General features: G+C 35.1%; 2 protein-coding genes across 4 annotated transcripts in view; both read right to left on the reverse strand.

The window, feature by feature from the left end:
- Nucleotides 1-1,521: 1,521 nt before the first annotated feature.
- selenol (selenoprotein L) lies at nt 1,522-11,757 on the reverse strand. Its single transcript, XM_048208412.1, has 10 exons — nt 11,596-11,757; nt 11,256-11,337; nt 11,096-11,149; nt 10,689-10,734; nt 9,140-9,267; nt 8,046-8,160; nt 7,688-7,810; nt 3,636-3,773; nt 2,925-3,091; nt 1,522-2,186 (listed from the first exon to the last, which is right to left on the reverse strand). The coding sequence occupies exons 1-9, from the start codon at nt 11,696-11,698 to the stop codon at nt 2,972-2,974; spliced, it is 909 nt and encodes a 302-aa protein (XP_048064369.1). The 5' UTR covers nt 11,699-11,757; the 3' UTR covers nt 1,522-2,186; nt 2,925-2,971.
- A 454-nt stretch (nt 11,758-12,211) lies between these two features.
- The window catches only part of ttc13 (tetratricopeptide repeat domain 13), a 31,859-nt gene continuing 17,440 nt past the window's right edge, over nt 12,212-26,630 (reverse strand). For 2 of the 3 annotated variants that reach the window (XM_048208409.1, XM_048208411.1), the window contains 11 exons: nt 26,380-26,510; nt 26,106-26,238; nt 25,885-25,977; nt 23,323-23,406; nt 22,231-22,315; nt 21,657-21,766; nt 19,915-20,050; nt 17,454-17,533; nt 13,499-13,577; nt 13,333-13,412; nt 12,212-13,250 (listed from right to left, as the gene is read on the reverse strand). In XM_048208409.1, coding sequence (XP_048064366.1) covers nt 13,136-13,250; nt 13,333-13,412; nt 13,499-13,577; nt 17,454-17,533; nt 19,915-20,050; nt 21,657-21,766; nt 22,231-22,315; nt 23,323-23,406; nt 25,885-25,977; nt 26,106-26,238; nt 26,380-26,510 — 1,126 coding nt within the window. In that variant the 3' untranslated portion in view covers nt 12,212-13,135. The remainder of the gene's footprint in view (nt 13,251-13,332; nt 13,413-13,498; nt 13,578-17,453; nt 17,534-19,914; nt 20,051-21,656; nt 21,767-22,230; nt 22,316-23,322; nt 23,407-25,884; nt 25,978-26,105; nt 26,239-26,379; nt 26,511-26,630) is intronic. The other variant, XM_048208410.1, reaches the window with a different exon arrangement.

Genomic DNA, 26,630 nt, shown 5'->3' on the forward strand with positions numbered 1-26,630 from the left:
ACACTTATGACGTAACAAAGCCTTGTTTACTGAAATCATGTGATTTTGGCACTCTGAACCACTGATTCGAAACAAAAGATTCGTAAAGCTTCGAAGCTTCATGAAGCAGTGTTTTGAAATCACCCATCACTAGATATTGTGGAATAAAGTCGCTATTTTGTTATTTTTATTAAAGGTGCCATCGAACGTTTTTTTACAAGATGTAATATAAGTCTAAGGTGTCCCCTGAATATGTCTGTGAAGTTTCAGCTCAAAATACCCCATAGATTTTTTTTTAATTACATTTTTTTAACTGCCTATTTTGGGGCATCATTAAATATGAGCCGATTTATGCTGCTGCCCCTTTAATTCTCGTGCTCTCCACCCACAGAGCTTGCACTTACCTTAAACAGTGCATAAACAAAGTTTACACAGCTAATATAACCCTCAAATGGATCTTTACAAAGTGTTCGTCATGCATGCGGCATGCATGCGTCGTGATTATTGTGAGTATTGTATACTGTTATATTGTTTACATTTGATTCTGAATGAATTTGAGGCTGTGCTCTGTGGCTAACGGCTAATGCTATACTGTTGGAGAGATTTATAAAGAATGAAGTTGTGTTTATGAATTATACAGACTGCAAGTGTTTAAAAATGAAAATAGCTACGGCTCTCTTGTCTCCGTGAATACAGTAATAAACGATGGTAACTTTAACCACATTTAACAGTACATTAGCAACATGCTAACGAAACATTTAGAAAGACAGTTTACAAATATCACTAAAAATATCATGATATCATGGATAATGTCAGTTATTATTGCTCCATCTGCCATTTTTCACTATTCTTCTTGCTTGCTTACCTAGTCTGATGATTCGGCTGTGCTGCTCCAGACGTTAATGCCTGCCCTTGTCTAATGCCTTTCATAATGTTGGGAACATGGGCTGGCATATGCAAATATTTGGGGCGTACACCCCGACTGTTACGTAACAGTCTGTGTTATGTTGAGATTCGCCTGTTCTTCTGGAGGTCTTTTAAACAAATGAGATTTATATAAGAAGAAGGAAACAATGGAGTTTGAGACTCACTGTATGTCAGTTCCATGTACTGAACTCTTGTTATTTAACTATGCCAAGATAAATTCAATTTTTAATTCGAGGGCACCTTTAAAGTTGTGGAACGACATGAGGGTGAGTAATTTTTGGGTGAACTAATCCTTTAAAGAAGCATGCACGAAAACAGCATGTTTTCCCTACAACTCAAAAATGGGCATTTACAACATGGTGTAGTAAATGATCTGTGGGGTATTTTGAGCTGAAACTTCACAGACACATTCTGGGGAAACTTGAGACTTATATTACATCTTGTAAAAAGGGGCATAATAGGGATAAAATTATTGACTGCAGGGGGACTTTAAAATTACAATAGCCTACAGATCGAGATGGCTTTAAAGCTAATAGACTAAAATGCCACAAAACCACAAAATCTTTTGTTTGTAAGGTTTGAAAAACATGGACAAATGATAACAGTGAAACATACTGAATTATTTAATCTTTTTGATGTTTAATGTTTGCATTATTGCAAGGGTGGTCTACATTTGCCCTGGTTCTGACATTACATTAGTGCTGTTTTTGACTTGTGTTCAAAACCGTAACAGAAATGTGTTTTCTTTTTGTTCTTCTAAAATATGGCTTGTTGTTTCAACCCTGTCAAGTATTTGTTTTATAAGCTTGAATCACTTGGAAACTACTGAAACAGGTTTAAAGTGAAATAAGACTCTTGATCTATGATGAAAGGTGGATAAAAATCTAGTCTCATTCTCGCTGACATCAAGCTCTTTATTTAATGTGGACTTCAATTCTCAAAGAAATTCCAATCTATATAAATCATATTATATTTTTTATTTCTGTTTTTGTAAACATTTACCCTTCACAGTAAATAGTAGTTAACTTAATAAGATTATTTAATTTCATATGACTTGTATAATTGTAAAATTGTGTAAAAGATAATGAAGTTAATAATCTGATTTCATTTAATCAAGACAGTAGTTAATGTGTGTTTAAGGTGAAAACTCAACAGACGAGAAGCTGGGATGACCAGAGGGTGTAAATATCCATCAGAGACGACTCTTCATAAGTGTATGAGTTTGAGTCAGATCTTCATCCATACAACCTCTGGGGGAGCTGTCTATCTGTGGAGTCAACCTATAGCAACACATTTAAGGCCTAAAGTCAGTGACAGCCAAGGTTCTCTCAAAGTTATGAACAAACATTCTTCTGGTTACTTTATTAGAATGTTTGGTCAGAGTTATCTAGTCTTTAAAAAATACTAGCAAAAAAGCACAATTTATACATCATTCGTGGAACTTTTTCATGAAACTTTTTAGTTGGAAGTTTATTTAACACTTTTTAAATGCTGCTACTTGCTTCAGAACATTCAGAGAACATTCAAAAGTAGCATTCACATAATGTTTGAAGAACGTTAAAATGGAATGTTCTCGTAACATTCAAATAACCAAGAAAAAAAGCTTATTTTTTTAACATATTTCAAATAATGTTTTCATAACTTAATGGGAACGTTAGCAGAACATTCTAAGAACATATTTTTGTTAGCGGGAATTTACTACACTATATATATTAATGGAGTTAATTAAGTTATATGAAGTTATAATGAGTATCATAGTAAAACAGCAGCTTCCCAATTTTACATTTTACAGATAAGTGAAATGATTTAGGGCAGACTTTGCTTTGGAAAAGAACAGAGTATAGTTGCTACTTCCATGCCAAACCGAGGGTTTGGAATGGTTAATATTACAAAAATTATTCTGGTCATCTTCTAAATGTCTAAATGTCTTTCTAAAGTCTGGCATGAACATGAATGAGTATAACTTTTCAGGAACTGGAACTACTTATGAGGATGGCAGGGAAAGCAGTTCAACGTACCAGAAAGACCAAACCTGAAAGCTCTTTTTCTCCAGGACTTAAGAATGCTAAGAATGAGCAGAGACGGCAGCCAGAATCTGTGTAGCCGACGGTCTGTCCACAGGGCTTTTACACGGGTAGGAAAATATCACTTTACCACCCTGGTCCAGCACAAAATCACCTCCCATCTGAGAGAGAGACAGAGATAGAGGGCTTTTAATCCATTTTCAAGAGTCCTAGACTACAGGGAGACAAATGTTTATTCCTCACTGAGTATTATGCAATATTTGGAATAAGTTTTTATGGATTTGGCACATTCCACAAATAGCCTGTCTCTCTTAAAATCATCTTTTTCTTCTCATTCAGCAAATAGTCAGTGAAAATCCTGATGTTTAACCTCAGGATGTCAAACAAAACACTATATCAGCTTTATTTTATTTTCTATAATTATTTTCTTTTCTTTAAATGCAGATTAAGCCCTGAGTTATGCACACACAAAGAATTTGTTTTGGTGACAAAAGTAGCTTCCAGAACACAGAGACAACAACAGTACACAGATAGTAAAATAAAGTTATATAAGATACACATATGCATATATAAATAAACAAAAATAGACACATTTGTATGTACAGGTGTGCTGTAAACAGCAGAGGTCTTTTATTGCTCTTATGCCATAAAATCCTGGTGTTGGATTCTTATGTTCTGTACATAATATTTTCAGTAAATTGTCACCTGAAATAGATCATCGATGAACTGAGGTGGCACATCGGGCAACTGTCGGTTCATCACCAGAAATTCAGAGTAGTGGAGCATTAATTTAAACTTCATCACCTTCCTGATGGATGAACCCAGACCGAAAGCTTGATACACCTGGAACACATCATAAACAGAAACTATCCAAGGTCAACTACAACATAATTCAGCCAAATCTGGACAAAAAATTGTCATTTTCTACAAACGTTTATACTGAGAAAAAAAAGCTTAATAAATAAGGGAATACTTTTTTAAAGCATTTACAATTACAGTAGTAGCCAAAAGTGATGTCCAGCCTAGTAAAATGGACATCTTTACCCTTTATTCAAATATTATTAAACTTTTGTAAGCATATTGTGTAGTTGTGCTTGGAGTCAATTGTTTTATTTGTGATAACAAAATAAAACATGCCAAATTGTGCAGACATAATTTTTGGCCAGGCTGTCATACAAAGAAATTATGAACACATGCAAAAACAAGAGAGAACTGATTAATTCAATGTAGGCTTTTTTTTTTTTTTTTGAAAGCTTTTTGTTTTTCTATCCATTTTTTTTGCATAGTAAAATAAAACCTGTAGCTGTAGTTTGCCCTTTTTTGCCAAATAATTTTCTCAAATATATAACTTATCCAAGTTTAGTGTTTTGTTCTTCCGTCATATTTAAAGCTGCTGTCTGTAACTTTTTTTTAGTTAAAGGTGCCCTAGAATCAAAAATTGAATTTACCTCGGCATAGTTGAATAACAAGAGTTCAGTACATGGAAAAGACATACATTGAGTTTCAAACTCCATTGCTTCCTCCTTCTTATATAAATCTCATTTGTTTAAAAGACCTCCAGAAAACAGGCGAATCCCAACATAACACCGACTGTTACGTAACAGTCGGGATCATTAATATGTATGACCCCAATATTTGCATATGCCAGCTCATGTTCAAGGCATTAGACAAGGGCAGCCAGTATTAACGTCTGGAGCAGCACAGCTGAATCATCAGACTAGGTAAGCAAGCAAGGACGATAGCGAAAATTGGCAGATGGAGCAATAATAACTGACATAATCCATGATATCATGATAGTTTTAGTGATATTTGTAAATTGTCTTTCTAAATGTTTCGTTAGCATGTTGCTAATGTACTGTTAAATGTGGTTAAAGTTACCATCGTTTCTTACTGTATTCACGGAGACAGGAGTGTCGTTATTTTCATTATTAAACACTTGCAGTCTGTATAATTCATAAACACAACTTCATTCTTTATAAATCTCTCCAACAGTGTAGCATTAGCCGTTAGCCACGGAGCATAGCCTCAAACTCATTCAGAATCAAATGTAAACATCCAAATAAACACCATACTCACATAATCCGATGTATGCATGCAGCATGCATGACGAACACTTTGTAAAGATCCATTTTGAGGGTTATGTTAGCTGTGTGAACTTTGTTTATGCAATGATAGAGTCGAGAACTCGGGAGGGGGCGGAGAGCGCGAGCAATTAAAGGGGCCGCAGCCTGAATCGGCGCATTTCTAATTATGCCCCAAAATAGGCAGTTAAAAAAATGAATAAAAAAAAAAAATTTATGGGGTATTTTGAACTGAAACTTCACAGACACATTCAGGGGACACCTTAGACTTATATTACATCTTTTGAAAAGACGTTCTATGGCACCTTTAAAAATGATCCAAAATCAGTTTTTGAGCAAGTACATAACCAGCCAGTGTTAAAAACTATCTCCTTACCTAAGCCCGATTCACAACAGTAAATTTGTAATAATATTTTCTAATTCGGGTGGTACTGGTGGGTTTCCGTGGGAAATTTGAGCATGCCACTGCTCATTTTTACATCATTGCATCCCATCTGTTTACCTAAAGAACGAGTCCCAGCTAGTAGGCTATATCGCATGTGACGGATGGCGGATCATTTATAGCCTTTTCTCACAGCAGCTGCAATAATTAAACATCATTTTGATGGCAGATTGTATGGTATGACAAATGGACAATTAGAGATTAGACTGTACATAAATTTAAATCTACAGGTGACGCTAATACACATTAAATACACAGTCACGCAATGCTGATGTTGTTAACATTAACAATTTGAGAAAGTATAACAATAATAATAATTTGCACGGTTGGACGTGATATGAGCTAAGCGATCGTTAGATTTAATCACCACTGGTAGCACGATTTATTGTAATGCTTTTTCCCCCCCAGGTGGTCAGAACAAAAGTGGCAGATTTGTTACTTATTTGTTCAGATGACATTCTGCGGTGAAAATTCTCATTTTTGTAGAGTCTGAATAGATCAAAATTGCTCAACAAGACTGAGACTCTTCCAACCCTTCACCCATGCAGGCTCCGTAATGTCTGGTTTCCCCACTGAGCGCTATCACCCCATCTGCACCATTGGCTCTTTACACACACTTTAACGACACTTAGGAGATAGGACACTAGAATCATACATTGTCTATAAAACTGGATTCTTTGCTATTAATTCATTGACAACTTTGTCTAAATGAATGAACATGCATCTCCCCAGTGCATTTTGTGCATTATATCTGTTTGTATATTGTTCTTTTGTATATTGTTAAGTGTTATAAACGAATGTATTTCATCTAGGTGATGTTTATGTTTACTATCAAATTACTCCTTGTTTAATGACTCACATTTTGGTGGACATCAAAATATCATAGAATGCATTATATGTTTGTTATATTTATCAGAGTATAAATGGATACAAACCCAGGCAAATGAACTCACTTTCAAACAAAGGAAATCCCCCACCAGAGAATTGCACCTTTCTCATTGGTCAAGCCATGACTCGAAGGTGTCGACTGTCTGGATAGTTCAAAAGCCCCCACAAAAATCACACTCAGTTACTTTCTAGACTTCTTCTAGTTCTTCTGGTTCTTTGTTCTTGTTCCTGTTGATACTACGTGAGGGCCACTCGGCCTGAGCCGGGCTGGTAGGCCTTCATTTCACTTCAAGCCATGCACGACTGCATCGACCGCAAAAGAGTCAAATTAACAGTGCAAAGTTTGGCTTCAATTTCTTCCTCAACGCCGAAGATATTGATTACAACTTCCATGCCAGCGGACCGAACCATCAAGGATTTCTCCTGAGCCTGCAGGAAGATTCGGAGCACAAATGAATCAGTGTATCGAATCTGCTGTTCGGAGCGCCAAAGTCACGTGATTTCAGCCATTGGCAGTTTGACACACGATCCGAATCATGATTCGATACGCTGATTCATTTGTGCTCCGAATCTTCCTGAAGCAGTGTTTTGAAATCGGCCATCACTAAATAAGTCGTTATTTTGTTTTTTTTGGCACACCAAAAATATTCTCGTCGCTTTATAATATTAATATTGAACCACTTTACCCACATGAACTGATTTAAATATGTTTTTAGTACCTTTATGGATCTTGAGAGAGGAAATGTCATTGCTCCCTATGGAGGCCTCACTGAGCCATCGGATTTCAACAAAAATATCTTAATTTGTGTTCCGAAGATTAACGAAGGTTTTACGGGTGTGGAACGGCATGAGGGTGAGTAATAAATGACAGAATTTTCATTTTTTTGGGTGAACTAACCCTTTAAGTTAATTTGATTAACTGATTCCAATATTTATATTTAATTATGACGACTTATGATTAATTAGTAATATTTCCCTTTTGAGCTAATTTGCTTACATTTTGGTCATACTTCCACGACTACAATCTGTGATTCCGAAGTACCTGACAGCCACACATTCTCCTCAAAACATTAGATTTATCCGCGCGAGGTGCCGTGCTGATGCACAACCCACGTAAAGATGATAACTGCAATTGCAGGTTTCGAACAGAGATGGCGACAAAGAGGCAAAACTTACAGACTGCAGCTTTAAAATATTTTAAAAATACAAAATACTTTTGTCATATTTTGATGGTTTAATCAAACATTTATGGTAATTCAAAACAAAATATCCCCTTCGGACATCCCCTCCTACTATATAAGAGCTTATAATTAAGCAAAGCAAGGACTAATTATGCTTTTCCTCACCACTCTCTCTGCATCCAACAGCATGTCAAATTCATAGCCTGTCTGACCAAGCCAGAACGTTGCCCCTTCAAGAGAACCATACGAGACCACCAGCACCCGCAATGACTGAGCTTCCAGAAGCTTCTGTACGAGAAAAAAACAGAAACAGTGTTGATGATTCAAAGAACATGGTAATGCTGACTTTGGAACATTCTCTACAAAATAGCAGCACAATGTTTTGCCTGGCCAAGACCACAGCTGGGTCAACAAGATATTCTCCAAGCAAGTGTCCATAAGCAGAAATGGCTGAGGTCTGCTTCTGGCTGTGCTTAGTTGCAGCTGTGCAGTTTTTATCTTCATTAATGACAGGCTGTCTTACCTTGCTGTCCTTCAACTCAGTCAGGTGGTCTCGTCACGGCTGTCATCCAAAATGCCGGAGCAGCACAAGGAGGAGATTCTCTCCCTTGCCCAAGTACTGACTCAGAGACACATTCCTGCAAGAGTAAAGAAGAACCACAGTGTACATTACAGTTCAGACATGTCATATCAATTAATGAGCTGGAATTTGAACTGAAATAACTACAAAAGTAATTTCAATAAATATTGACATTAAAATTTGGGGTAAAATCAGAGCATTTACGAAGTTGTATTCCACCATGGTCTAATTTTCACAAAAATATGAAGCAGCAAAACTGTTCTGTTTTTAACACTGATAATGATAAGAAATGTTTCTTGAGCAAATCAGCATATTAGAATGATTTCTGAAGGATCATATAGACTGGAGGGCACTGAAGACAGGAGTAATGATGCTGAAAATTCAGCTTTGCATCACAAGAATAAATTACATTTTAAAGTATATTAAATTACAAAAATTTTATTTTAAATTGTAATAATAATAATTCTCAATATTACTGTTTTTACTGTATTTTTGATCAAATAAACGCAGCCTTGGTGAGTGTAAGAAAAATGGATAGAGAGAAAAACATTACAAAATTCTACTGACCAAAACAGTATGCACAACCCTTATTGATAACCTCTTTTTACATACTGATACTATCTTTACAAAACATTGTTCATTAACTATATATAGAAATAGGTGGAATTATAGATATTGCCTATGGATTATCTATAAAACTACAACAAAAATTGCAGGGTTAAATTTCAACCAGGTAATAAAGTTATGATTCTCACAATGCATGACATATTTAAGCAAGAAACAAAAAGTGCTGAAAATTCATTTGAAGCTACTATCCATAACTGGCATAACAACTGGCTTCCACATTCAGAAACATCTTATAGACTAAATATGTAACCACAAGTTAAGCACTGATGTAATTACAGTTGTGATGTAGAGTAATAAACACTTGCAACTGAAGGCCTTCATTTTGTTTCAACAGCAGATGAACCCTGTCAGTAGTTCTGGATTGTGGCTTCCACTGAATAAGAATAGTGATCATATAATGTTTATCTCACTCTTTAGTTTGGACGTGTATAAACCGTGTATCCGAGCTGAGCATCTGGGCTGCAGGACACTGGGAAAGAATTGTGTCACTCATTTGCATCTGAACATCCAGACGTTTCAAAAAACTATCCCACTCCACCTGTAAATCAAACAAACATCCATTCAGCACAGTAAATTACTCACTCACTCTTATACTAAGGTAATATATTAAAATAATTTAGCATTTAAAAACAAGCAGTCTACGAAGTGCTGTAAGGATACATGGTGATGAAAAAATATATAAGACAGGAGGAAAAATTATATCTCAATGCTTTTGCATTCTCTTGAAAAACTTTTGCATTCTCTCGCCAATGTATAGCGGTCCACCCAGAAATTTTGTGCTCTCTCGTCAAAGTATTGCGTTCCCGAGAAATGTTGTTCTCTCGCCAAAGTATTGCATTCCACCAAGAAGTTTAGCATTCTCTCGCCAAAGTATTGCGTTCCCCTGAGAAATTTTGCATTCTCGCGCCAAAATATTGCATTCCACCAAGAAATTTTGAATTCTCTCACAAAAGTAATGTTCCCATGAGAAAATTTGCATTCTCTCGCAAAAATATTGCATTCCATCAAGAAATTTTGCCTTCTCTTGCAAAAGTATTGAATTCCACTGAGAAATGTTGTTCTCTCGCCAAAGAATTGTGTTCCCCTGAGAAATTTTGCATTCTCTCGCAAAAGTATTGCATTCCACCAAGAAATTTTGCCTTCCACCAAGAAATTTTGCCTTCTCTTGCAAAAGTATTGCATTCTCCTGAGAAATTTTGCGTTCTCTCGCCGAAGTATTGCGCTCCCCTGAGAAATTTTGCCCTCTTGCCAAAGTATCGCATTCCCCTGAGAAATTTTGAGTTCTCTCGCCAAAATATTGCATTCCACCAAGAAATTTTGCCTTCTCTTGCAAAAGTATTGAATTCCAGTGAGAAATTTTGTTCTCTCGCCAAAGTATTGCGTTCCCCTGAGAAATTTTGCGTTCTCTCGCCAAAGTGTTGCGTTCCCCTGAGAAATTTTGCGTTCTCTCGCCAAAGTATTGCGTTCCCCTGAGAAATTTTGCCTTCTCTTGCAAAAGTATTGAAATCCACTGAGAAATTTTGCCCTCTCTCACCAAATTATTGTGATCCCCTGAGAAATTTTGAATTCTCTCGCTAAAATATTGCATTCCACCAAGAAATTTTGCCTTCTCTTGCAAAAGTATTGAAATCCAATGAGAAATTTTGTTCTCTTGCCAAAGTATTGCATTTCCCCAAGAAATTTTGCCTTCTCTCAACAAAGTATTGCGTTCCCCTGAGTAATTTTGCCTTCTCTCGCCAAAGTTTTGAATTTCACAGAGAAATTTTGCCTTCCCTGGCCAAAGTATTGCATTAACGCAAGAAATGTTGCGTTCTCTCGCCAAAGTATTGCATTCCCCGAAGAAATTTCCAAAAACATTTAAATAAAAATTTCCACCCATCTATTCCTTCCCCCCACCCCCATGTCACTTTAGGGGCTCTATAGCAATCATATCAAACATTAACAAATTATATTACTTACTTCCAGTTGCAGTAAGCCTTCAACATTATCTCGAACCTCTGTGATTCTGTTAAATTGGGAATCAAATATTATCTATATAGTATTATGCCATTGGTACCCAATATGTAATGGATAATTACAGGACACAGATGAGCATTTTTTTTAATAATGATTTTTTAGAAATATTGTTCTATCATATATATATATATGTGTGTGTGTGTGTGTGTGTGTGTGTGTTATACTGTTTAATACATTGCTACTAACCAAATAAATACATTAATTTTATTGATGACTAATTTATTGAATTGTGAGGGTTACCTAGGAAATTGGTCAATTAAACAGTTTAGCGGTTATTATACAAAACATTTGACCAATGCCACAACTCACCAATCACAATCAAATATTGCAGAGAATATTTCCATACTCACTGAAAAAACTGTTCCCATAAACGTTCTGCTTCCTTTTGGTTCTTCACACCCACACTAAAAGAAAACATATTCATATAATGTAATGGAGTTTATTATTTTGTAGTACAAGAAAATATATCAAACATACCCCATGGCCATGTTCAAAAACAAGTATACACACCTGTTAAAGAACTTGGCCCCTGCTGACATCAGACCAAATAATGGACGAATTTTATTATTTACAATTTCTTGTGAAGAACCACCTAAACAACAGCAATAAATATGTGAATTATATATCTATATACTGTATTCTGAAAATACAAAAGTAAATTATAGTAAAACAAGCCAATTATAAAACAATGCAAAGCAGAAACCTTTTTCATAGACACTCGGACTTTTGAATCATAATCTACACACACACACACACACACACACACACACACACACACACACACTGTAATTTACATACATACATTTGCACACCCATGAGAGGTAAAATGATCTCAAATTGTTTAGGATACCTTTGGCGACATCATTTTCCACATTATCTAACGATGTTCTAATAAATCTTTTCAGTTCGTTCAGAGCACTTATAAGTGCGTTTTGGTCCACTTCAGTAGCCATGCTGTGCACACAGTGAGTTGCATATTGTACTGACCATCTGTCATTCAGCAGATCAGGTGATTGCGCGATCACGGAACCTAAACGGTGATTGGTTGAACCTCATCAGCGCTAAGGAAAGTAACAGTTATCACGTGTCATCGTTGTTGTTGTTTTTCAGTTGCAGTATGTTTGGACAATTTACGTCTAAATAATGGCACTGAGAAACTTAAATAGTCATTGAATTGAAAAAAAACAACAAAAAAAAAAAAACAGTGACAAGTTTAAATAAATGTATCAGACCAGCTTCCGGGACGCACGGACCCTAGAACACGTACCACCTAGTGGATGTACTGTGCACTACAAGCTTCCTTCTTGCCTACCCTGGTCAGTATAAATATTGTAGAAGTTAAAATAATAGTAATAATTAAATAATAATAATAACAATAAAAAAAGATAAATTAAGACATTTATTTATACATTTTTGATTTGCTCCCCAAAAAGGAATTAAAAACAGAGTAAACACAACAACACTGATTTCTTTCAACTTATTTTATTGACTGTGGCTGCTCGATCAAATAAAGTCATAGATTTTCCATTTTAAAGTTGTTTTTTCTTGTGCGTTGAAGAACCCACCTTTATTTCCCTTCATGAAAGAAAAAAAAACACAGTTGTTCTTACATTTTCACAGGAAAATAAAGAAAATAAGTATTTTCCATTAAGCACCAACCACATGAATGAGAAAACCGAAAAGCTACTTAAAATGGTCACTTAAGAAGATGCTAAAATAAAATTAAGGATTTATAAGATTAAGGAACTGTAAGACTCTTTTGCCTTTATCAACTGTAGATTGAGGTGTAACCGTTTCCAGTGTTTAAGATCACATGAACATCTCCAGAATCTCATCGCACATTATTCAGTTGAGCCATTAAGTAGAGACAACAAAAAGAATAATAAAGAAGCCAGTGTGGACAGTAAACATGGTAAAATCTGCCTTTCAAACAACAAAAACATTAGCAAACATCTTTCCCCACTGTGTTCAAGTATTCAGAAAGGAACTCAGATCTGAAGAATATTGCTTGATAAACTCTTCAAAGGACATCTCTGCAACCAGTCACCGATTCGATTCTAAAACCAAAAAGCAACTGATGAATAATAATTTAATAAAGATATTTTAAATTATATTCTGCTACATTTCCTGCTGTTTTTTCCCCCCCAACTCAGATTATGCTTGCAATTTCTGAACTTTAATTACATAACAGCAACACAAATGTATATTTAATTTAAAATTTGAACAAAGAGTCAACTCTCTTCTCCATGTTTGTGGAAATCTAAAATCAAAGAGAATTTGCACTGAAATTTGATATGTAAAACCATGTAAAAGTGAGGACTGTGAGCAAAGATGCCCTGAGTAGAGACGGCCCTTGTTTGAGTTTTGAATAATTGGATGGTATTTCAAGTTTAGGATTTCTTGGGACAGTGCGAAGACGAGTCTGTATTTAGAACTTCAATCATGGTCCGCGTTAACTGGAACGTCTCCGAAACCGACGGAAGGTTCTGGTACCAACTCGGCAAACTAATAACAGAGAAAGAAAGACGAAAGTGTTACTAGTATGAATGTGAGCATTAGTAATACAAGTAGTAGCTTCTTGTCATACCTCTTTAAATTCATCCAACTCTTGACGGTCTTACTGAAGCGATCAGGATTGGCTGTAGTCATGGCCTCGAAGTCAAACAGCTGGGTGACAAACCAGAAAAAGTTATGCATTATAACAGATACTTATAGAGTAACTGTAAGGGCAGTAACATTATTTATGTCTTTACCTTTCCAGATGGGATTCGGCCCAGCACCTCTTTCCCACTGGCCATCAGAGCTCCCATGACGACAGAATACGCCACAACACTGGATGAATAACAGCGATTTTAAACAAGCAGGCATAACAAACACAAATTAGTTCTGAAATATAGTCTGCTGTGATTGAAAACTTGTTCAAGTCAGCATGAAATGAAAATGTACAATATCTATCTTCTAGAAGCATCTTAAAGGGGACCTATTATGCCCCTTTTTACAAGATGTAAAATAAGTCTCAAGAGTATGTACTTAGAGTATGTATTTAGCTCAAAATACCCCAGAGATAATTTTTTATAGCATGTTAAAATTGCCACTTTTCAGGTGTGAGCAAAAATGCGCCATTTTTGAGTGTCCCTTTAAATGCAAATAAGCTGTTGCTCCTGGCCCCCTTTCCAGAAGAGGGCGGAGTTTCAAGAGCTCATGCGCCAACATACCAGCAACAACTAAATAGGACAATCTCACGCACCAAAAATGTCAGAAAGGGCTTTTATGTGCAATTTTTAACTAGGAAACTCTTGTTTACGATAATTTAGATTGCATGTGAGGGCAGCATCAGTTCTGGATATGAAGTTTGAGCATGAAGTATTGGTATTGACCCATCTTTCAGAACCAATCTTTGTGAAAATACAGCATTGAACAGACCCTCATTTGTGAAGCAGTCCAAATGATTGGCACAAACGTACAAGACTTCACCTACTTTCTTTGGGACATTTCCTTCAAAAATGAAATTTAACCACAATGTCCTCAGTGACTCATAGCAGGAATCTATGGAGACTCTTATGCTCATTGATACATCCCAAAATACAACACTTGTAATATCTCCGCTACAGTAAGGATACAGAAATGCCGGACTCTCTCAGTGCTTCTCACTCAGGGCTGTCTCTATGCTAATAGGGCAGATGGTTTTGGGCGGGGCTTCTGCCTACGATGACGTAATTGTAGGGGAGAATCTGAATCAGCTCTTTTAAAGAGACTGCTTCTGATTTATGGGAATTATTAAAAAAAAAAAAAAAAAAAAAAAAAAAAAAAAGGAGTGAGTGGATTTTTATCATTACAGGTTGGTTGTTTACACATCAGTGTTCAAACACCTTATAAAAGTGAATTTTGCATAATAGGTCCCCTTTAAATGACATTTTATTATGAACTATTCATCCATTAATTTTTTTATTTGACCTTGTAATTATGAATCAAAATGTAATTTCTGGTGAAATGACAGACCTGTCTATGTTGACATAATATGCCAGACTTTTCATTTAGTCCACTTAAAGGGGCTATATGTAGAATTCAGAAACCCTTGTTATTAGTGACACAGGTGACCGTTAAGTGAACTGCAGCCAGCTACTTATTGCTCGTGCTCGCACATATAACGTACAAGTGACTGAACAAGATTCAAGGCCCTGATATACTCACGGCAAAGTACTTTTTCATTCTTTGCTTAGAAGTAAAAAGTTGCATCGCACGATATACTGTTACCGAACATCCTGACACGTCCACCCTGCTAAGAGCGACATTTAGATAAAAATGTAAATAGGTGCTGTGAGCTTTCCTCTCAATAACAAAAACACACAACAAATATGACCGCTGTGAGAAAACAGTAGTTAAGAAAGCATCTGATCATAGTGATGTGGATATATTTGCACCAGCTCTGAGATTCACTGGCATCATGTTGACAGCCAGGTGAGGTAATTAAAATTACAAAGTTATGATAGTTTGATTATAAAAGTATATTTGACACTAGAGACTATATAGATCTGGCTCAATGAGACTATAGTTTGAATTAATCCCTTTTCTTTGCATGACATTGACATTACAGTACAGAATGGCTCTTTTCTGCATTATCATGGATAATGTATAAGCATTTGTTTAATGTATCATTGAACATAAGAGGGGCTAAACGTCACATCCTTTTGATTTTCCCAGCAAAAACGTCTTGAGTCCTTCACATAAAAATCAGTCTACAGGCTTTCATAGACAACCTAGGAAGTCAGGAGAGGATTTGTTTTTTTAAAGGTGCCCTAGAATTAAAAATTTAATTTATCTTGGCATAGTTAAATAACAAGAGTTCAGTACATGGAAAAGACATACAGTGAGTCTCAAACACCGTTGTTTCCTCCTTCTTATATAAATCTCATTTGTTTAAAAGACCTCCGAAGAACAGGCGAATCTCAACATAACACCAGCTGTTACGTAACAGTCAGGATCATTAATATGTATGACCCCAATATTTGCATATGCCAGCCCATGTTCAAGGCATTAGACAAGGGCAAAACGTCTGGATGTGCACAGTTGAATCATCAGACTAGGTAAGCAAGCAAGGACAACAGCGGAAAATGGCAGATGGCGCAATAATAACTGACATGATCCATGACTACATGATATTTTTAGTGATATTTGTAAATTGTCTTTCTAAATGTTTCGTTAGCATGTTGCTAATGTACTGTTAAATGTGGTTAAAGTTACCATCGTTTCTTATTGTATTCACGGAGACTAAAGCCGTCGCTATTTTCATTTTTTTAAACACTTGCAGTCTGTATAATTCATAAACACAACTTCATTCTTTATAAATCCCTCCAACAGTGTGTAATGTTAGCTTTAGCCATGGAGCACCATCAAAATCATTCAGAATCAAATGTAAACATCCAAATAAATACCATACTTACGCGATTAGACATGCTGCATGAAAAACACTTTGTAAAGATCCATTTTGAGGGTTATATTAGCTGTGTAAACTTTGTTTATGCACTGTTTAAGGCAAGCGCGGGCTCCGGGGGTGGAGAGCGTGAGCATTTAAAGGGGCCGCAGCCTAAATCGGCTCATATTTAATGATGCCCCAAAATAGGCAGTTAAAAAAATGAATAAAAAAAAAAAATCTATGGGATATTTTGAGCTGAAACTTCACAGACACATTCAGGGGATACCTTAGACTTATATTTCATCTTTTAAAAAGACGTTCTACGGCACCTTTAAGTTTTGATACAAGCTGTTTATACATTAAAAAAGCAATTGACACATGAGAATTCTTACATATAGCCCCTTTAAACTTAGCTCAGTTCTTACAATCGACTGCAAGCTCGCATTCAGATCTGCCTCCATCTAACCAAAAAACAATGTACAGAACCAAGTCCTCGCCCACCTTTTCAATAATTCGTTACAATACGATATAAATGATGTGATGCAAATTCACATACATCACTAGTTTAATGTTGCTTAATCTGTGTTTTGAATATGATGGAGAAACTTGTCCAATCTTAGTAGGAGTAAAAACATACGCAATTAGTGATCAATTTATTAATCTGTAAGTAAAAATATTAACAAAAATCTATTTGTAAAGTAAAAAAATGACAAATCTACAGTTATTTAGTTCACATTTTAAAATATATCTAAATACATCTTTTAAATAGTACTTTTATACATGTATTTGACATTTGCTTTTCTTATTCCTTTTTAATCCTTTAAAAAAAGTATAATTGTCAATATCAACACCTAAATTAATAAAAGCAATTATCTTAAAATGCTATTAACAATGCTATTTAAAACTTGTATTGATTATGTATTAATAATTATTAATTCAACTTCCTAAATCCCTAGCACCCACCTATTTATTTCATGGTTTTTCTGACTTGATATTTACCTACTTTTATCTTCAAACTCCAACTTTTAAACCAATCTTAAATAATAAACTTAGATTCTGCCTTGACAAAGCCTGAAAGTATTTAAACTGCTTAAAACGTTGATGCTTTGTCTCAGCAGAATCAAAGATTATCATTATTTGTACCTAAACATTAATTAAATATGTTCATTTTAAAATCAATAAATTACCAAATGATTTCTACAGTTTTAATGCCACTCACAGACTAAAATTTAAAATCCTAATTCTCATGCAGTCATAAATATTCTCTAAACAGGGAAATTAAACTGTTTTCTTACCTTGAGCCTCTGGATAGTGGCATGAGGTTACAGAAGTAATACACCAGAGAAAGAATTAAATTACACACAGCATCTGCATCCTAGAGAGAAAGAAAGGCAATAAACACTACTATAATAACAGTAAATGTCACGGTTGTATGTTTTTATTTATTTATTTATTTATTTATTTATTTATTTATCTCCTTGCTTTGTCACTCTCTGACTGGTTCTCTCATGAAGTGAGTTCTAAAGTTATTAAATTGGAGAATCCCTGGTTCCACCTATCCGTAGGGATTACAACAAATCAGCAGGTTGACTGACATTCATGTATTTGGCAGATGATTTCACCATTGGCCGATAGTTTTTTTTAAATTAATGATTTATATAGATTATTTAAATGATTTAAACCCCGTCTGATGGCAGTGGTGTTGCAACAATCTATAGAGATATTCTTAATGTTACTTGGAAAACAGGACACAAGTTTAATTCGTTTGAAATGCTTGTGCTAAATGTTACTGTGGCAAGGGGGATGAGGTTCAGTGGAGTCGCCAACGGGAGAACGAGGCAGGAGACGAGCGGTGCGCAAGTAGGTCAAGTGCAGCGTGACTAACACCTGTGTCTTATTGCAATGATTGGCATGGAAAGAATAAAAACTGACAGGTGATGGGCCAAAGCAGAGAGAGACTGGTGGACTCGGGCGCACAAGAGGCTTGCTTGTAAAAGACAAAGACTGAAGAAAGTGACTGTTGCCGTGAAGCACAGGTGGTGGTGCTACTGTTTTTGTTTTTACACTCAAGAGTGGTTATAATGAATAGGACCTTAAGCCAAACCTGCCTTCTCCTTCTTATTTATCCAGAAATGTTACAGTTACACTTTCAAATATAAGAAAAAAAACCTGTTATCTCCTGCTCTGGCTACCGTATATATAGACCTCCAGTGCGCTATGTTGATTTTCTCCAGGGCCCTGTGTTGCAGAGTCATTGGTCAACATTGATAAAGCGCTGATTGAGATTTTTATACTACAAATGATGCATTAGGAGTTGCATTTACAGACTAACTAAACTCATTTGGAGTCAAGCAAAACATCACCAGACCCACTCATTGTTTTAAATCATACACTAGATATAATTATATCACATAGAACTGATCTTATATATATATATATATATATATATATATATATATATATATATATATATATATATATATATATATTAGACACAATGTTGTCTGTTTTGTTCAATTTTGCAAATAAAACTATAATGACAAAGCAGCAGTGTTTGATTTCTGAATCCGTGTTTTGAATGAACCAAGTCAAACCAATGATTTAGCAGACCATTCATAAAAGACTTGTTGGACTTGAAGTGGCGTTACACAGACCACTTCACTGATCTCTACCTTGATATCATACACCGATCATTCTGTGTAGCGACGCTTCAGGTCCAACAAGCCTGAAGAGACCCATTTACTTCACTTCTGAATGAATCAGCTGTTTGTTTGAATGAATCGAATGAATGAATGAAAAACTCAATCACTAAGACATTTACCGCCACCTCCTGGCAGCTTTAGTTTCTTATTTAGAGTCTAATTTTACTAAAAAAAATAAATAAATTCATATTTTTTTCCCATATAAATTTTAAAGGTCTAGTTCACTCAAAAATGAAATTTCAGTCATCATTTACTCACCCTCATGGTCCAGAAGTTTATGTGTTATAAATTCTATGTTGAATCAAATAAAATATTTCTTTCTGAAGCTACTTTTTTGTAATGTCTATTTGACGCTTTACACAATAATGACTTAAAATTGTCTTTTGGGGTTAATTTCTCACCCAAAATAGATATGCGATTAAATTGTGATTAATTAAATCGCCACATCATGTAAGTTAATTAGATTAAAACCTTTAATCACTTGACAGCCCTGGAAAAAAATTATGCACTGTCATCAAATGACTATCACTTTGCTGATTTGCACTTTGCTTAATTCAATTGTTCAGTTACCATAGTTTAATCTGCATTTTAATGCACTTTTGTATAAAAAATATCTTAACTTTTTCCAATCTCTTTAATAATGAATCAAGATTATATAAATTGCATATATATGATTTAATGTTTCTTATAAAATATAAAACTGAAAAATTAATGTGTGCTGTCATCTAGGGAAACAGAGAGAAATGGGTGTAACAGTGTAAGTGGGACTATTAGTGTGTGTGTGAGCGAGAGAGACAAGACACACAGGTCACAGAACTCCCATGATTCTCTGTGTAACAGGTCAGACAGGTGCAGATTCCAGAGCTGTGAGCACCGCAGTGAAACTGCGTTTACGTGACAGTGAATTAATTAGCTTTAAGATATGTGACTAATGAACACACGCCAGCAGTCACACAAGAGGTTTAGCAGGAGATAGAGGAGCTGGTGAAATTGATGTTCAGCTGGTGTACAGAGAAGAACAGAGACTGACAGACACACATACAGATGTTCTTACCCCTAGTTCAGTGGAGAGCATCAGGGTTTTGCCTTTGGCAGTGAGATCTTTATAGAGCGCTTCAATTTCTGACTGATACTGCTGCGTCCTCTCATCTGTGGTCTGAGTTTCTACTGAAAATAGCATGTTTCCCACTCTAACACACACACACACACACACACACACACACACACACACACACACCACAAAATCATTAGCATATGACACAAAATAAAGGCCGAAACAAGTATGTAAAAACACTATACAAACTGCTAAGCAGCCTTTACACATTGTTGCATCAGGAACCATGTGAGAACTAGAATGGTAAAACTGGCTATTTTATTACAGAAGTTGATTAGTTTATGTAGATAAAAAAAAATAACTATATGGATAAAGTTCCCTGATGAAAAACAGCCTAAGCTGGATGGCCACTTCTTTAGAACCAGCTTAAACCAGCTAAAACCAGCTCTGGCTAGTTTAGCTGTTTTTTTTTTTTTCAGCAGGGTTTAAAGATAAACTTTGATGCTGGCTTGATAAACCTTTGTCTAAAAGTTTAATATGGTTTTAAAGCTTTCAGAATGAAATACTACATTTCTAGCACATTTCTAACATGTTTTAACACTGCTAGCATGATTTAGCATATTTCTAACCTGTTTTAACTTGTTGTTACCCTGTTTTACATGTTGCTAGCATGTTTTAGCACATTGCTAATACTTTTAGCATGTTGCTAACAAGTTTCTAACATATTTTAGCACATTGTACTAGGCTAGTTGTTAGACTTTGCTAGGTCATAAGACAGCTTAAATACTCTATATGAGTTATGTGAAAGTTTTTCCTTCCCCCTCAAAGGAAGTAATTGGGAATTTGGTTCTGTTTGAAAGTCCGATACAGGAATTCCCTAAGTAGGATCAGTTAGGAAAGATATGGCACACCAAATTCAGAACACCCCATGTCGAGTTTGGTGGTCACAGCTCTGGACCACATTCAATTTTAGAAATTTGGTCCAATTTGTTCTTAATTTGACCGAACAAAAAGCTGCTTGGTTAGAAAGTGAGAGGTGCTTCATACATTACTATACTGGACAATGGTAACTTACCATAGGTAAAGACCTTTCCTCAAAACACTGCCCGTGTAACAAATTCACGACCCTCAAAATACATTTTAACTTATTATTGTTAAAATGTAAAGTTTTTTTATATTTTTTATATTCAGCTTGTCAGTTTGATTTATTTAAATTAATTACCTTAAACTGCCCAGTTCAATAAATCAATTCAAAACTTAATTCAATCAATTTGTTTGTGTCATCACTCAAGTCATGTGGCATTTTTCACATATTTAAAATGTTTTTGTACAAATATATTTAATAATAATAATATAGTATATTACTACTTATGATTATATTGGTGCATAAAAATGAGAATGATTAATATTTCTTGTGTTCATTTAGTGAAAAACAGTGTGGGGAAATGCAGATATCATGAAGCACATACAGATATATAGATAACGATGTATGCAAACCTCTCATAATTGCGTGCATTTAAGAGCGTCTGAAATAGATCATTTTCATACAGTCTGTTACCTGAAGCAATTACATTATATTAATCATATTAATCATCTCCTGCAGAAGCCCCTCCACACACCTGCATATGGAAGTCAATAAAATAGAAAACATGGCCTAAACCATCCCATAAACTGAAAATACACTAAAGAACACAAACTTTGAAGGCATAATATTTTAGAATATTTCAGGTGGAAGTTCTCACCGATCCCCGGTGATGGTAATGGTGAAACCGTCGTATTCTTTCCCAGAATCCTTCATACTGGGCACTTTGGAATTGACTGTGAAACCATCTCTGGTTTTACTGTTGAACTGCTTCAGATATGAAAACACACACAGAAACATATCAGAGAAACTATCTTTATGCGGTTTATGAAAACTTGCATGTGTTTATTTTAAGTGTGGCTATTTAAAAGTGTGAAATACCAATTGTAATTATGAGCAAGCAAATAAGTATAAGCAATCATTTCCCATGTGTTTATCAGAGGCTGTGACACTCATGATTAGAAGTTTTTTATTAACACAGATTTAGTATTATCACATGAAAAATATGAATGGTGAAAAAATAAACATATCTTAGACATTAATTACTGGTAATCTATTAGGATGAGAAAGATGTTTTTAGACTTTCATACAGTCAGACCTTGTCTAACCCGAAAGATTGTTAAAATTGAATTCGTTTAGCACACAAATTATCCATTTAATGATTTAGATGATAATTATGTGACTAAAACACTGTTACAAGCAGCTGTAAAACACATGTTTAACACTCATGTTACCTTCATGATGGGCAGCAGATCCTCCACTTTATTAACATTTTCCAGGGCCTGCTTTACTTCCTGAAGCCCCCGTGGGTTATACGCCCTGATGGAGAGAGGACACATTTATCAACATGTATATGGTGTATTTATAAATGAACAAAGAATGATAGATGAATGAATAATTTCACATGGTGAATAAATTATGTACCTGTTTGACTGGTGTGTCAGTGAATAAGCAGAGTATGTAAATGAATGAGTGATTTACACTAGCACTGAAATGTTTGGAAACAATAAGATTTTCTTTTATGTTTTTTAAAAGAAGTATCTTACGCTTACCAAGATTGTATTTATTTCATCAAAAATAATTACATTCATTACAATTTAAAATAACTTGTTTTCTATTTGAATATATTTTAAAATGTAATTTATTCCAGTGATCAAAGCTGAATTTTCAGCATAATTACTCCAGTCTTCAGTGTCACATGATCCTTCAGAAATCACTCTAATATACTGATTTGATGCTCAATAAACATTTCTTATTATTATCAGTTGAAAACAGATTTACTGCCTTAATTTTGTGGAAATCATGATACATTTGATTTGTTGATGATCATTTATTTGAAAAATCTTTTGTAAAGATTGATGTTAAAATGAGATGTTTGAATGAATTAATGAGGTAACACTTTACAATAAGGTTCATTAGTTAAACGTAATGTATTAACTAACCTGAACTAACCATGAGCAATACGGTATTTACTAATCTTTGTTAATGTTAGTTAATGAAAATACAGTTGTTCTTTGTCTGTTCATGTTAGTTCACAGTTAAGATTTTAATAATGTATTAGTAAATGTTGAAATTAACGTTAATAATGAACTGCTCTTATACGGCATTTATTTATCTTTGTTAGTTCATGTTAACTAATGAACCTTATTGTAATGAATGTGCAAGGTGTGGTAATGAATGAAGGCTGTGAATGAATGAGGTGTGTGTTACTGAATGAATGAATGAATGAATGAATGAATGAATGAATGAATGGCTTCTGCCAGTATTTATTTAAAAAAAAAGAAAAGAAAAAACACACACCAAAAAACAAACAAAACATAACTCACCCGTGATAAACCAGTATTCTGTCCTTTACGAAGATGAGAATACTACTGAAATACTCCAGATATCTGATATTTATGATCTGCCCTCTGTGAAACAACAGAAAAGGAATTAAAACACTATAAAACAACCAAAGCAACTGGTTTAGGTCTGTTTCATATGGAAGCCCATTTCTGCCGCATAAGAAAAATAAAAAGCATCATGCTCTGGTAAGTCATAATTATGATATAAATAGTCGAAACTATGACTAAACTGAAATATTGACATGTCATAATATCAGTTTAAATCATAATTTTGACTTAAGTCAATATTCCAATTTAGTCATAGTTTTGACTATTTAAAGGTGCCATAGAATTAAAAATTGAATTTATCTTGGCATAGTTGAATAACAAGAGTTCAGTACATGGAAATGACATACAGTGAGTCTCAAACTCCATTGTTTCCTCCTTCTTATATAAATCTCATTTGTTTAAAAGACCTCTGGAAAACAGGCGAATTTCAACATAACACTGACTGTTACGTAACAGTCGGGGTGTACGCCCCCAATATTTGCATATGCCAGCCCATGTTCCCAACATTATGAAAGGCATTAGACAAGGGCAGCCAGTAACGTCTGGATCTGTGCACAGCCGAATCATCAGACTAGGTAAACAAGCAAGAACAACAGCGAAAAATGGCAGATGGAGCAATAATAACTGACATGATCCATGATATCATGATGTTTTTAGTGATATTTGTAAATTGTCTTTCTAAATGTTTTGTTAGCATGTTGCTAATGTACTGTTAAATGTGGTTAAAGTTACCATCGTTTCTTACTGTATTCACGGAGACAAGAGAGCCGTCACTATTTTCATTTTTAAACACTTGCAGTCTGTATAATTCATAAACACAACTTCATTCTTTATAAATCTCTCCAACAGTGTGTAATGTTAGCTTTAGTCCATGGAGCACAGCCTCAAACTCGTTCAGAATCAAATGTAAACATCCAAATAAATACTATACTCACATGACCCGAAGCATGCATGCAACATACATGTCAAACATCTTGTAAAGATCCATTTGAGGGTTATAGTAGCTGTGTGAACTTTGTAAATGCACTGTATTATAGAGTCGCGAGCTCGATGGGCAGGGAGCATGAGATTTAAAGGGCCAGCAGCCCTGAATCGGAGCATAGTTAATGATGCCCCAAAATAGGCAGTTAAAAAAATTAATTAAAAAAAAATCTATGGGGTATTTTAAGCTGAAACTTCACAGACACATTCAGGGGACACCTTAGACTTATATTACATCTTGTAAGAAAGTGTTCGATGGCACCTTTAAGTCATAGTTTTGACTTTTTGTAATAATTTTGACTATAAGTATTCATTTCAATTTATGTCATAATATCAGCTTAAGTCATAATTTTGACAAGTCGAAATTATGAAAAAAAAGTTGAAAATATGTAAGTCAGAATTATGACATAAAAATAAAAAATGATGACGTGTTAATTATGATATATAATTTTGACTTAAATAATAATTATGACTTATCAGAGCATGTTTTTTTTTCTCTAATGCGGCGGAAATGGGCTTCCATAGTTTCACACTACAACCAAAAGCAATGCATATTTTTTTATCGGAATTTTATCGGCATGCAAGTTGACGACACGTTAAGCTTGGCATGTGACACTTGACGCTGTATGACTTGTGTAGGTCATCGGTTTCTTTTGTTTTTATTCTTGTACTTCAAATATTGTTAACTAGATTATGACATATTTGATTTTCTGATTCTATGTCAGTAAATGTATTTTGTGTTTTAAATACTTTTATAATGATTATGTTAGTTACTCGACAAGTCATTTTGGGCTATGTGGACCACCATGATTGTTTATGCTGGAAAGTCTGAATTTACACATGAATTCATCCAGTTCTCCCTAAAGCTATTGGCCAGTCAGCTTGGAGAAAAACAAAGAAACCTTTATAGTTACAGCAAATAAAACACAATGTGAAATGTATATTTGAAAGCTTATTTTCTCAATTATTATTGCAGCTTCCAAAGACGTCAGTGTGTATTTTTACAAACTATGAATGTTTTTGCTAGTATAAGCATTTGGTGGCTGAAAACACTGAACAGATGTGATATATGAGGAGTGTTGAGCATGTCCGTCTCTGGCTCAGCGCCAGCCAAAGCACAAAAGCAGATTTGAATTTAGCAGTTGATCACGTGATGCACTGAACGTTCCAATCACACCGGTGTGACTGTATATTTTAAAGGGTTAACATTTACAAGAAAAGTGGATTTTGCTGGGAATCAAACCTATTATTTTGCCCCAGAATTTTAACATAAATGCTTGAGCTCTTTAAAATCAAATGAATTCTGATTGGCCACCAATGTTTTTATCATTCTGAAAGTGATTCCAATGATATTGTTCCCTTGTATCGTTATCGTTGTGGCATGGAGAATTAGAACGATTATTAAATCTTTATCATCCTTGGTGTGAACGGCCCTTAAAAGCCAAACAAATTTAATAAGCGTTTAGGACTGGCAGCTTTACAGAGCAAATGGCACATTGAGGGCAGATACAACACCTGATGAGGTTAATGTGGTTGTTAAATCCTCTGCTAAGACTCCTGGCAGGCATCTGATCCAACCACAGCACAGGCTGGTCTGGATCTGCAATCCTACTCACACCCGTGAACACACACACACACACACACAAATCAGCAAAGATCAATCATCAAGCCCAACACTTGGTAACACCCTCAACAGAGTCATGAGAAGAGCTCAGGCACATTGGCTGGAATCTGACCTTCTCCATTTCACTGCGATGTCAAACATGTCTCTCCACTGCAGCTGTCTGGTCTTTCCGTTGACTCGAACCTTCGAGTTACTCCAGGTGCGCTGCATGGCCTGCATCACCTCTATGGTGGCCAAACCCATAGCTACACAAGACAACACAACACATTAAAAATGCAATTCATAAATACCTTCATAAATGCCTTGAATACATCTATGATATTCTATGTTTTTTTTCTTAAAAATTTCTTTTATTTTATGATTTAGTGATTTTCAAGAGCTCTGACCTCGGTGTATTCTGAGGTTTGGTAGGAACCCTAATGTGTCGTACTGCATCAGTGCGCCGAGGTGATCGGCTGTACAGATGAGCTTCTGAACCTCAGCAGAGTAACTGTCAAAGTTCTGAGGTAGAACGTCTCTACAAGACAAAGAGAGACAATGTAGGAATAAAAGAAAGTTATAATTAAAAATAAATAAATAAAATAATAATAATAATAATAATATATACACACACACACACTGATATCCACATAAATTA

The sequence above is a fragment of the Megalobrama amblycephala genome, linkage group LG11 (assembly GCF_018812025.1).
Source record: "Megalobrama amblycephala isolate DHTTF-2021 linkage group LG11, ASM1881202v1, whole genome shotgun sequence".
NCBI classification, from domain to species: domain Eukaryota; kingdom Metazoa; phylum Chordata; class Actinopteri; order Cypriniformes; family Xenocyprididae; genus Megalobrama; species Megalobrama amblycephala.